The sequence below is a fragment of the Sitophilus oryzae genome, unplaced genomic scaffold (genome assembly GCF_002938485.1).
Source record: "Sitophilus oryzae breed Bouriz unplaced genomic scaffold, Soryzae_2.0 scaffold_1716_pilon_pilon, whole genome shotgun sequence".
Lineage (NCBI taxonomy): Eukaryota > Metazoa > Arthropoda > Insecta > Coleoptera > Curculionidae > Sitophilus > Sitophilus oryzae.
The window spans coordinates 2,067,603-2,081,038 of NW_022146409.1; the positions used below are offsets into that span (position 1 = coordinate 2,067,603).

The 13,436-nt window shown below is 32.1% G+C and overlaps 1 protein-coding gene across 1 annotated transcript in view; it reads right to left on the bottom strand.

Annotated features, from left to right (window-relative positions):
- The window catches only part of LOC115881311, a 74,896-nt gene extending 62,156 nt beyond the window's left edge, over positions 1-12,740 (bottom strand). The window contains exon 1 of the mRNA XM_030898739.1: positions 12,505-12,740. Coding sequence (XP_030754599.1) covers positions 12,505-12,562 — 58 coding nt within the window. The 5' untranslated portion in view covers positions 12,563-12,740. The remainder of the gene's footprint in view (positions 1-12,504) is intronic.
- Between the last annotated feature and the right edge of the window lie 696 nt (positions 12,741-13,436).

Consider the following 13,436-nt stretch of genomic DNA (forward strand, 5'->3'; position numbering starts at 1 on the left):
ACCCGCTAATAACGTTACCGCCTGACGGCCTGGCGTAATTTGCGGATCAATTACACCAAGCGCTCTTTCTAAATAACCTCTGATAACGTTTAAAAATTGCTTAAATGGGCATGTGCGGGTATTTGACAACCGGAGCCGGCCGGCGAGATCTTTTATTTTAGGTTATGTTTGAATTGTTTTGAATTATTGCTTTAGTTTTATTAGGTAATTTGATATTTAAGTAGCTGGGGGCGATCGATTAGTTTTAATTAAATAAAATATGGCCCAAAATATGGATTCCACCTCTGCTAATACTAAAGAACCTAAAAAGAGTTTTAGGTTTACAGCAGATGACGACTTAGCCCTTCTAAGAGAATTTGTTGCTTGTTGCCCTAAACCCACTGGCAGACGTTGAACAATAAAGCACTGGAAATAAGCACTTTAGCCCTTTAGTTTTAAAATACCTAGTAAACAAAACAATTTCAAAGTTTTAAATTCAAAGTTAGGTTAAGTTTAAATAGCGGACGCGACGCTATCAGAATTCTTTCCAATCCGATAACTATAAATGAAGAGAGTTAATACCACCTCACGTAAAGGAAATAACACCTGGCCTTATTAACGTCCATGCACGCTATTCGGTTTAGCGATATCTGTCTATTACGCTGTTTATTGTTATTTTACGCGAGTTTATTTATGCGCACAGGAAATTTGACTCGTTTGCACATCGTCATAAAAAACAATTTTCGTACCATGAATTAGGGACAAGATTTTTATCTGTATACTTATAGGATACCTAATCTGTGATTATATTCTATATACCTAGTACACGAATATACGTTATATATGTTTTTTTAAGGGCTCAACGCACGAAAACGTTTAAAAATCCCAACAGGTTCGGATTGTTTTCGGATATCGGAACTACGCGTGCGTCACAGAATAACTACAGAACGATCAGTCAATGTAATAAAAAAGCGAACAAAATTTTTGCTGCCATCTATAGTAGGCCGAGTGCGGCTCAGGGCTTCAAGGTTATATTATGTACACTCCCCTCGCTCCTCGCCCCGCTAAATCAAATTTTAATTTTATATTTAATTCAGAATTGTTATTAATCCGAATGGGCATCTTATTATTAAATATAAAATGTCAATATAGGCTCACGGGCCTACTCGTGAACCTATATTGAATTTTTTTATTTAATTAGATGCCCATTCGGAGTAATAACAATTTTATTTTAAATAAATAAAACACATTAATTAATTATAATATATTTATTACTTTTGTGCCGTTTTTTTAGATCTAAACATATTAGAACATAATTGCTCGATTGAATTCTTATTATCGGGATAAATATCGAGACACATACACAAGTAAAGACGAGACACGAAAAATGGAACTGGCCAAACAACAAACTACACCTGTGAACGCTCGTATAAAACTGACGCGACGCCGACGCGTAAGAGCGCGGGTAACCATAGATAAAAGAAAATAATCGACTATTAAGATAGATATGAAACTTAAGAGTAAAATTTTGGGTCAAAGCGCCCCTCCCTGTTTTTAGTGGAGACTACCTTTAACCCAGCGCCTTCGCCTTTTCTGCTGTAAATGTTTTTTATGTTTATATTTGAATTCAAAGGATTTATTTTTAAAGTTACACTGGTATATTAGTATATCAGAGTAACTTTAATAAAACATAAGAATATATATATTTTACAATTTATTTTTTTATTTATTTTACAGAGTTTCATGTAAATGATCGTAAGTCGACTGGCTGTCTAATGAATAGACCGAGATTTATATATTTTAAAGCGAACGAAAAAAAATCAAACAACGAATACATACCATATATTTTTCTTTTATCTAAGATACATACCTTATCGTCTTTTGGAAACACGTACATTTTTGCAGTTTTGTTAGTTTCTTTGCAAGATGCAACACAACAAGAAAACACCATTTTTACAGTTAATAAATAATAAAACGATTTCTGACTATGATATTTAAAATTTAGATAGATAGAAAATTAAAAAACAAACGAGTATTTGCAAACGCAGGCCCAAATTCAATAAAAATCAAAATTTTTCCTGCGAAAATCACGCTTTTTTCACTGAAAAGGTATTTTTTGATTTATCAGCAGTCATTGTCAAGTTGACAATATACAGGGTGTTTTCGAATTAGTCTAAAAAATTATGGTGTGATTCCTCATGTGTTCTTAAAACAATTTTTATACAGTAAAACTTCCCATTTCGGCCACTTCTAAAAAGCGGTCACTTCTGTTAGCGGTCAATTTTCAGTTGTTTGAATTAATCTTAGGGGAATTCCTATATTAAAATATTTCTCAATAACGTTAATTCCGAAAGCGGTCACCGGCCGCTTCAAAGGTACATTTTAGGGAAAAACCCATTAAATTTATTGCCCCAATACCGGCCAAAAACCGAACCCTTCGAACCTTTTTTTTTTGTCTAACAAGAGCTGTTTCAGGACACTTTAGGAAATTCCAAGCAATAAACATTTATAATTTGTTTGAGAAGTAGGTACAGAGAGTGACAAATACAATACAAATTCGTCAGTAGTTTGCTGAAATTTTTGGGAGATATAGAATCAGTTTAGTTTCTTACTCTGAAAGAACAGCAACCATGTCTTTGAAACGTAAACGTTTGTCTATTAAAGAGAAATTAAATATTGTCGCGGAAAGCAGCAGTGCTCGAAAGTTGGCGGAAAAGTTTGGTGTTGGAAGAACGCAAGTGAACGACATTTTAAAAAACAAAGTGGAATTAAAAAAAATGTTTGAAGAAGAAGGATGCAATGCAGATAAAAAACGAAAGTTTCCTAAAACAGAAGAATATCTGACAGTCGATTCAGATGTCCCTACGGAAAATCCTAGTTTAGAGATGCAGGGAATAATCCAGGAATTTACAAACAACAAGGACAGACAGGACTCCACTCAAGCCGAAGAGGAAGAAGATGAAGGCCAAGACATTCTGTGTTCATCTATAAATAATATGAGTGAAGTATGTGAAAAATTAAGAGACATTCAGAATTTTTTGGTGATTCAAAACAAAGACGAACTAGCGGTTGTTATTGCCCATACTTTGATGAAATTTGAAAGTGAAATTACAAAAATCAAAATTAAAAATTTAAAGCAGACTACCATTAATCAGTTTTTCACCATATAAAATAAGGTTATCATTTTGTAACTTTTTAAAGTCAATTGTACATATGTATATAAGAATACCTATGTGTAAAATACATATGTATACATTGTAAGTTTTTTTTAACAACTGAATTATTTTTTTGTGCCAAAAATCTAAAACTGAAGATCATTTATTAACACTTATTGTGTGTTTGTACTACATGCTCGTACTTAATTTTAATTACTTTGCACGTTTCCAAAATAAAGGCATTTTACATTGGTATCTGTATTTTATTGTTCCCAATAGGGGCCACTTCCCTTAACGGCCACATTCCTTTGAAAATTTTTGTGGCCGCTATATGGAAGTTTTACTGTATAACCACTGGGTCTAAAGTACTTCCTTTCTGATCTACAGGGTGTTAAAAATTAAAAAAAATCGATTTTTTTGCTGAACATAAATGGTACACCACTACTTTTTTGAAGACTGATTTTAAGACTGACTTTTTTAAAGAGAGATTTTTTTCTTGACTGGCCATCCTTTTTCAACAAAATTGATCATTTGCGTTTTTCTTGTTCATCAAACGGTTGTCGAGAAAAAATAAATATACTTATTAAGAGCCCGCCTTAATTCGTTTTCTAACGATTTTTTATTTTTTAGATTAATTAGCAAACAAATAAACTAGTAACCTCTAAAAATTATTTTTCCTACCACTAGCGACATACCGTGTTTTTAGTGTATACGAAATTATTTTATCAAAATTTCACCATATAAGTTTCCAGGCAATGGCGGGCAACTAATGGTTTGAAGAGTGGGGAGTCAATCGAACCAATCATAATGTTTAAAATTGAAATGCAATAATCAGGCAACCAAATATACACGACTTTAGTTGCGCCATCTATAGTGGGCGGAATCGTTAATTTCTAATTTAACGCTCCATAAGAGTGACTGGGCCCTGGCCAAAGAGTAGATAAGACAAGAGACGACAGTTCGCGCGGTACCTTTCATGTTTGAGTGGTGGGGAGAGTGACCTCGTATCGCTTGTCCCTTTAAATTCTCGTAATTTTTTCGCGGGAAATTTGAAATAGACTATTATTAAAATTTGCCTGTATAGCTTATAAATAGTTACTGTATGGGTAAAGAGGTAAATAGAAACGAAAAAAATGAGTTTTCTAAATATTATATAAAAGAAATTATAATAAGAAACATATTTGTCGGGGAATAAAGATAATAAAAGCAATATTTTGTATATCGTTGGTAAACAAGAGAAAGTGACCAAGTCGATTTATAAGAAATGTTTTATTTACGTGTATTTTTTTTACATATGGACTTGAACAAGTGCAATATCACAATGTGGAGTTTATGTACAAAAAAATAGAGTTGCTCAATTTTTATTTAATAAATCTTCGCAATTACAAGCTTCTAACCATGTCTTCGATCTATGGATTACATTTAGTTTAATAACATAATTATATGGTATATTTCTATAAAAATACTTTTCAGGATCCTTTGGAAAAGAGTGAAATATTATGTTTGTCGAAGAATAAGACCTATTTTTGCAGTCTTTATAAGCACACACATTGCCACCATCTCGTCTTTTCCTGCTACTCGTGTCCTGTTCAGTATTCATATTTAACAATAATTACAAATTAGAACGCAATAAAAACGATACTAAAATTAAACCGGTAGACCATTAAACCTTAAAAACTCTCAAAACGATAATATATCGAAAAACTCTGAAAACACACTTTAAAAAGGCAAAAATGCAAGAAAACAACTAATCAGATTTGTTTATGTTTAAGCCTGATTAGCACAGCTGACTAGCGTCCTAAAATCATAGGTTAGAATAAATAAAATGCGCCGTTGTCAGATTTTCAGATTTTATCTGTTTATCTTTGAAATCGATCAACTTTAGTCATTCTGTTTCTTTGATATTATCAGTACATTGCGAAAAAAGAACCTAAACTAAAAATTTACATTTCCGTATTAACATACGTTACTTATATCCTTCTTATATTATTAATTTATTTTCAGAAAATGTTGTTTATTTTTGGAAGAAATATACTTGGCAACAGACAAAATGGGACTTAACGGGACCTTTAAATTTTAATATATCTGCGCCTCTCTCGCGAAATTCGACTTCTTTGTTCACTGTCGTCTCTTGTCTTATCTACTCTTTGCCCTGGCGTGCATTTACATACGACTAATTCGCACCCTAAGTTCGCACCCAGTATGCGCGCTCCTATTGTACTTAGGAAGGTCGGGATCATTCGCGAGTGTTCGTACGTGTTCGCAGGAATCAAATTCGTACGAAAACGCGTTCAAAGTGCGGCCGGCCTTAAAGTCTTAATAATTTTTCGATTTATTATAATTTTCTTCCAAGTACTTTTCGTAATTCGAATAAAATATTGAGGGTAAAAGTTACTATAAGTGCTACATATTTTAATGCTAAAAAAGTGTCGATAAATTCATCAGGAACGTGCATATGGGTTCTCAATCGAATATGTTTAAAAAAAACATGTGCGCCACTGACTTTTTTCTTTTGATATCAAAATTGGATAGGTCGTTTAATGCCATTTAAAAGTTATCTCTTCATATTTTGTCGAATTCGGTCTCCTTGATAAGATAAACGCAATTTTCATAAATCACAATTAATAAAAAAATAAAATTAATAAATTAAAATAAAATTAATAAATTTTATATTTTACCTAATTTATTATTAAATATTATTACTATTAGTTATTATTACTATTAATCCAATCTACAGCAATTTGTAATAAAAAAATAATGGAATTTAAGATAATTACAAAAAATCTAATTTTAAAAAGTTTTAACATCCTGTAACTCTAAAACTCTGCATTTCCATACCCACGTTTACAGAAATTTTCTTTCATATTTTTTGACAAGGAATCAATGAGTACTTATTTAAAACTTTCGCAAGTTAATAATATTTTATTTTTTTAAATGTCGCTATTAGACTTGGATCAAGGCAAATTAATAAAATTGCGTTTATCTCAGCAAGGAGTCCGAAATCGACAAAATATCAAGCGACAACTTATAATTGGTATTAAACTGTTTAGACCATTTCGCTATGAGAGAAAAAAATCAGTGGCGTACTTTTTATAGAAAAATATTCCAGTAATAACCCATATGCACGTCCCTGGTAAATATGTCGACACTTTTTTAGCTTTATGATATGTCGCATTTATTGTAACTTTTACCCCCAAGATTTCATTCGAAAAGCTAAAAGTAGTTAGCAGAAAAGAAAATTATTAAAAAAAAAATATTAATACTTTAACACCCTGTAGCTTCGAAACAAAGCAGAATCGGGCCTATGTTGATATCTTATTTTTACGTGAGGAATCTCCCCACGATAGATGGCATATGTTTTTTGAAACACCCTGTATAAAATTATAATAAAACTGTGACACATAATTATCAATTGATCACAAAATATAGTTATTTGATTCCCATATGAGAGATAATATGAGTATTCGAAAAATATAAGTGTAAACTAATCAAATTTTATTTTTTAAATTATTTAAATATTTATTATTTCTGTGTCTCTTTCGACTTTCTCTTCATCTTTCTGCATCATTTATAACAATTTTTTACCACAATTTTAATCAGAACACTAAATCTAAATATAATGAAGAAAAATCAGTCAAAAAGTATTTTAAAAATCGGGGAAATCGTTATTTTTAAATTTTGTAACGACATCAAATATAAATTAAAAAAGTTATTTAAAGCACAAAATAAAAGTTTTAGATCCTTACTTATCTTCTTATTGGGCTTCCACCTCGGTTTCCACATACACTTTTTTAATTAAAACCCAAAAACTTACTGTATTTGGTTTAAAAAAGCGTAAATTTATTTATTCCTTTCATATTTATACAATAATTTTTCAAAATGTAGAATTAGAATGTGTATATTAAGAAAATCTGGTTTTGGTTTGTCTGGAAGAAATTGATATAGGTATAGGGTGAGTTTTCTACGATGTTCTCTATGGGTATCTCGCAAACTTCTGGAGATAGAGAGTCGGTTAAATGGACAAAGAATTGCAGTTTTGTGGGGTCATATAAAGGGTGGGCCACTGAAAACTTAGAATGGCTATAATTCTTAAACTAAAAAAGATATCAAAAAAATAAAAAATACCGTTTCTATAATATCGAGGGGGAATACATATGACATAATTTTTGAATCACCCCGACATACCCCTTACTTACTTCAAAATCTTAAATGGCAACACCCCACTTGTGGCGCCTTTTTGGAAAGCCCATGAAAAATGCTAAACGAAGATCATAAAGCTTTTAGGGTGAAATTGAAAAACTACCCCTTACACTCCAGCTAATTGAGACAAATGAGGTATTTTTCAAACCGCCCCGACCTACCCCTAGATGCCTATCCCTCACTTCTAATCTCAAGATAGCGATACCCCTTTTTTTTGTGACACTTCTTTGGAAAGCTAATTGAAATTGCTAAACGATGGTCATACAGACTTCAACTTAATTACTGGTAAGTAGTGATAAGAAATGTAGGTGTGACAATTTGAAAGAAATCTGATAATTTATTTTAACAATTGCTCAAAATGACAGCCGTTTTGTTCCATACAAAAATACAAACGATTTTCAAATTCTTCTCTCACTTTTTGGAAAGTCTCTCTCGGAATATTTCTACATGGCTTCAGTCACAGAATAACTAGTTATTCTGTGCTTCAGTTATCCTCTGCTGCAATTCTTGCAACGAACCTGGTTTTGCCTTGTAGACTATGGAGTTAGTGTAACCCCACAAGAAAAAGTCTAAAGAAGCGAGATCAGGTGACCTTGGCGACTACTCGATTGGACCCCTTCTGCCAATCCATTGCCTTGGATAATATCTGTCCAACCATCACCTTGTGACAATAGAATAATGCGGAGGGGCTCCATCTTGCTGAAAGTGTAGGAGAGGTCTTCATTAAGAGTTAAATTTCCTTCCAAATCTCTTTGATTTTCAACCTCATTTACAATGGCTGGATCTATCAAATTGTTCAGCATTTCCACATAAGCATCACCACTCTAATTTCCGTCGATAAAAAATGGACCTATAATTTCATCGCCTTGTATTCCACACCAAACATTGAGCTTTTGGGGATGTTGGGTGTGTCCTTCAACAACAAAATGCGGATTCTCATCGCTCCAGTATCTGCAGTTCTGCTTATTCGCATTTCCGTTTAAAAAAAATAAGCACTCATCACTAAAACAAATATTTTTAGTGAGTGTAGGTTCCCTTCGAATTTTCTCCGTTATTAGTTCACAGAACTGAATCCTTCTATCTGGATCGTCGTCGCCAAGTTCCTGCAGAATCTTCATTTTGTAGGGATGGAATTTCTGCATTTTCAATACTCTTCTGACAGATGTTCGAGGTATACCTGTGATTAATGCCAACTGGCGTATTATTTCCATCTGCATTTCTTCATTCAGTACACTGGGCCCTGTCCTTTTTTTATTTTTGACGATCCAGTTTCTTGAAACTTTAGAATCAAATCTCTAACATAAACGTCACTTACGTTTTTGTCCGGATTTCTCTCATTGAAAGCACGGGCCGTTATCAAATAGCACATACTTTCAGCAACATAAAGAACATCTATTTGAATTCTTTCTTCCATAGTATAAACCATTTTTCTTTCAAATAAGCGAATCAAATAAAGATTTAAAATAAAACCAAATTTGTAAACGATTGAAAATCGATAGAAGACAGTGCAAAAACGCAAAGATATGCCGTTTTAAGATTCCTGTTTGTTGAAAGTAAAAAAATAGATGACAAGGAAGAATTTGCGTTATCTCAAAATTAGGCTGAACGATTAGCAAAACATCTTTGTGTTGCCTTTTTTATTATCTACATTTTTTATTTTTAGCTTCAAAATGGCAATGGTTTCAAAATGGCATTGATGACATTAGAAGTGAGAGGATGGCACCTAGTGGTGGGTCGAGGTGGTTTGAAAAATACCTCATTTGATTCATTTAGCTGGGTCCCAGTTTGTAACTTATGCTGAAAAAATCACTTTTTTTATTAATGTACACATAATTTTTCGTGCAAGGGGTAGTTTTTCAATTTCACCCTAAAAACTTTATGAAGCATTTTTCATGGGCTTTCCAAAAAGGCGCCATAAGTGGGGTGTTGCCATTTAAGATTTTGAAGTAAGTAAGGGGTATGTCGGGGTGATTCAAAAATTATGTCATATGTATTCCCCCTCGATATTATAGAAACGGTATTTTTTATTTTTTTGATATCTTTTTTGGTTTAAAAATTATAGCCATTGTAAGTTTTCAGTGGCCCACCCTGTACAAATATGCGCCTTTCGCATTTTTAAAAAAGTTTATGGTTTACTAGATATTTCGAAAAAAAAACAAATTTTTGCTATTTTAAAAATGCTCCTTAATTCCATTATAGCTAAATAAAAACACTAAATCACCACAATACACCAAAACACTTTTACTTTTACACTGGACGCGCGTTTCGCTAACCATGTTAGCATCATCAGCAGATGATTATAAACTAAAGTACAATCTACAAGTTGAGCGTTTATATACTCGCTCAGTGGGCACCGAGTGGGCGTGGCAAAATCATGTTCATACTATCTTTACATTTATTAATTCTGATGCTTTCATATGCATCTAATTGCCTGTAATTTGAGACTTGTTTAATTAATTTTAAATTATTAAGATCTTTCATTATCAACAATATGTTCGGCAACGCAAGATTTATCCGGTCTACCATATCTTATCTGAGCTAAATGTTCTTTAAATCTAATTAATTTTGATCTTCTAGTTTGCCCAACATATTTCTGATTACAATCTTTACAAGAAATTTCATAAATACCCGACCTTTCCAGTGGAGGTGTTTTATCTTTTGGATTACCTAATAATTGTTGTAATTTATTATTAGCACTATACACAAGTTTATAATTTACATTCTTCAAAATTCCTTTTAGACCACGGGATAACTCTCTATCAAACGGCATCGAAAAATATTTAGACGTGTCTTTCTCCACTTGAAAAGTCGAATTTTCAGAAATCATTAACCTATACCTACGTTTTCTAATTAATTTATCAACTAGTGAAGGAGAATATCCATTACACTCAGCTACATTCCTAATGTAATCTCTTTCTATTTCATATCTTTCTTTGGAAAGTGGGAAACTAAGTTATCTATGAACTAGGAAATTTAAACTAGCCATTTTATGTTCAACACTATGATGTGATTCATTAGGAATATATCTGCGTGTGGTCGTATTTTTCCTATAGATATTAAATTCCAGGCAATTATTAATATTTCTAATAACTCATACATCTAGAAATGGTAATCTGTCGTTGTTCTCAATTTCATGCGTAAATTTAATGGAAGGAAAACGATTATTTAACTTAGAAATAAAATTATCTATGGTGTCTGAATGTGTGTCAAAAACAGCAAAAATATCATCCACATACCTAAACCATACTCTTGGAAAATACTCAAACTGATTCTTAGCCTCCACTTCAAACCTGCTCATGAATAAATTAGCCAAAAATGGAGACAATGGATTACCCATTGCTGTACCTTCTCGCTGTTCAAAAAAGTTGTTATTAAAAGATAGTATGAACAGAGTCAACGGTCCAATTCCTTCAAGTTCTTTGTTCCTACTACTCTAGTGGCGGAAATCTAACTGTTACGCTCAGTTGGCTCTGACTCGGTAGGCTAGATTTTGCCACGCCCACTCGGTGCCCACTGAGCGAGTATATAAACGCTCAACTTGTAGATTGTACTTTAGTTTATAATCATCTGCTGATGATGCTAACATGGTTAGCGAAACGCGCGTCCAGTGTAAAAGTAAAAGTGTTTTGGTGTATTGTGGTGATTTAGTGTTTTTATTTTGCTGTGTAACACCAAAGGTTCCAACTCTCAACTGTAATCCATTATAGCTTATTTTAGACAAAAAGTTTTCAGACAATAGTTGTAGATAATCACATCCTAAATGAGATTGTGTTCTCCTTTTATTTTCTTAAACCTGTCATTTTTGACATACGACAAAATATGTTTTTTTTTTTCTTAAACGGAAACCATAGTAGGCCATGACCACATAAAAAACCTCATTTTTATAGCTTTTCAGCGATATAAACTCTAATATGTTTTTTTTTCGAAAAATTAGTGAGTTATAGCCAAAATTTTTTTTACTATTATCGCTTAGTTGACATTGTATTCTCATTCTATTATGATTTAAAATTTATAAAAAGAAAGAATATTTTATTAAACGTTTTTTTACAATTTACATTAAACAAATTAAAACTTAAAAGACTATTATCACTACAAACACTTTAAGTTATTTCGATCGACTTAATTAAACTTCTCCCGTACCGCCTCTTCGTGTGCTTCTCTTTATTTTGTTCTCTTATAAACCATATTGTTGACCATACCGCATAAAAAAATATAAAACGGATAGGTTAAGTGACCGAGGTAGCCCATGCAATTGGGTCCACCTCTTCCTATCCCTGAGTTTGCTTAATTATAATATAAATAATTTTTAACATTTCTTTAATTATGAAGCGGAGCGTCATAATGGAAGTGACATGACTTCCATTCCGGTCACATGGCTTGGAAGTTACATGACTTCCAACTGGAACCACTCTAATGATGCGCGCGTCTCTAAATTTAATTTTTAACGGTAAGTAACGTTCACCAGTCAACGTATCCTCAAAAATGTATGGCCAAGAAAAGTTAAACCAATAATCGCACATGCTTTTCTTCATTTAAAAAATTCGTATTTACAATTAATTTAGGTCGATAGCATATTTTTGTTTAGATCTGGCCAAATAAATGAAATTGTTTAAAAAAATAAGAATTGGCTAAAAAGCTTAAAAAATGGCGCGTTTTAGAATGATAAATACAGTAAATGGAACATAATTTTCTGGAGGTCAAGATATTTTCATTACGAAATATCAGTATGTACAATATATAGTTTTTTAATAACTTTTTTTAAAGAATATATAAAATTACTCAAATTGACAATAAAAGTATTTCGCTTACCTATATGTTTCCTGATAATCAGCAAATAAAACGCATAGCACATAGCTGATAAGCAGCAAAATAAGCAGCAAATAAAACATGCACTATCATATTTCTAACAATTCACTTTGATTTTATCATTATTATATGTATTATATCAAAACAAAAATTTCTCCGCAAAATGATTATCCCAAAATATTAAAAATCTACACAAACTCCTGATTGTTAATAATTTTTATACAATTTTTTGAACTGATTACAGCTTGGAGGTTAAGATATTGCCAAAATTAATATCAACGTGTCCAGTTTACATTCTATACTTTCTGATAACTTAAAGAATACATAAAATGACTCAAAATTACAATAAAAATATTTAGCTTACCTGTGTTTCCTAATAATAAATAAAACAATACGGCACTAACTACAGTTCTGATAATCATATTTCTAACAATTCACTCTTTTTTATTTTGTTATTTTATCAATAATTGTCAAAAACAAGAAGTCCACCGCAAAATCATTTTAATATTGCTTTAATAATCACTGGTGTTATGTTTAAATTATTTTATTTACAAGAAGAGAATGAAAACAATAAATTCCCCGTTATGTCAGAGAGTATACCATCTTCCAGGCGCATGGCAATTCTGGATGAAATCCCATGTCGCACGTTTGGAGGGATCTATCCAGGGTTGCTATGGAAACGGTGAAACTGAAAACGGTCACCGAAAAACGCGCTTTATTGAGATAAATTTTAACCGTTTTGGAAGTTTTTGATAATTTTGTCAGTGAAACATAAAACTAAAAGTATCAAAATATTGTTTTATAAAAAAATACCGAATAAAAATCATCTGAAATAAATTGAAAAAAAAATATTCAAAAGGTATGAATATCTCCCCTCGGTCGTCATAAGTAAATAAGTAATACGTCATAAAGTAAAAATTTAAGAAAAAACAACGGAGTATTCTCAATGCACTGCTACAGATATACAGGGTGTCCCAATATTCCGTGGACATAAAACTAGTACGTATTTTTGGAATTAAATTAAGTTCATTGGACCCAATTTACTTCTGAACAAAAGTGCTCAGTTTCTCCGTTAGAAGGCATCAAACTTCAAAATCAGGTCATCAAACTAAAAAAATAAACACATTTTTTTCTAAGAGACAGAAGACCCAGGTAATAGATGTCATCCACAGAATCAAATCCCTCAAGTGGCAATGAGAAGGACGCCTAGCAAGAAAGACGGATAACAGATGAACCACAAAAATTACACATTACCACAAGGAATTAAGGGGGACCTAGAAAAAGACCAAACCTGAG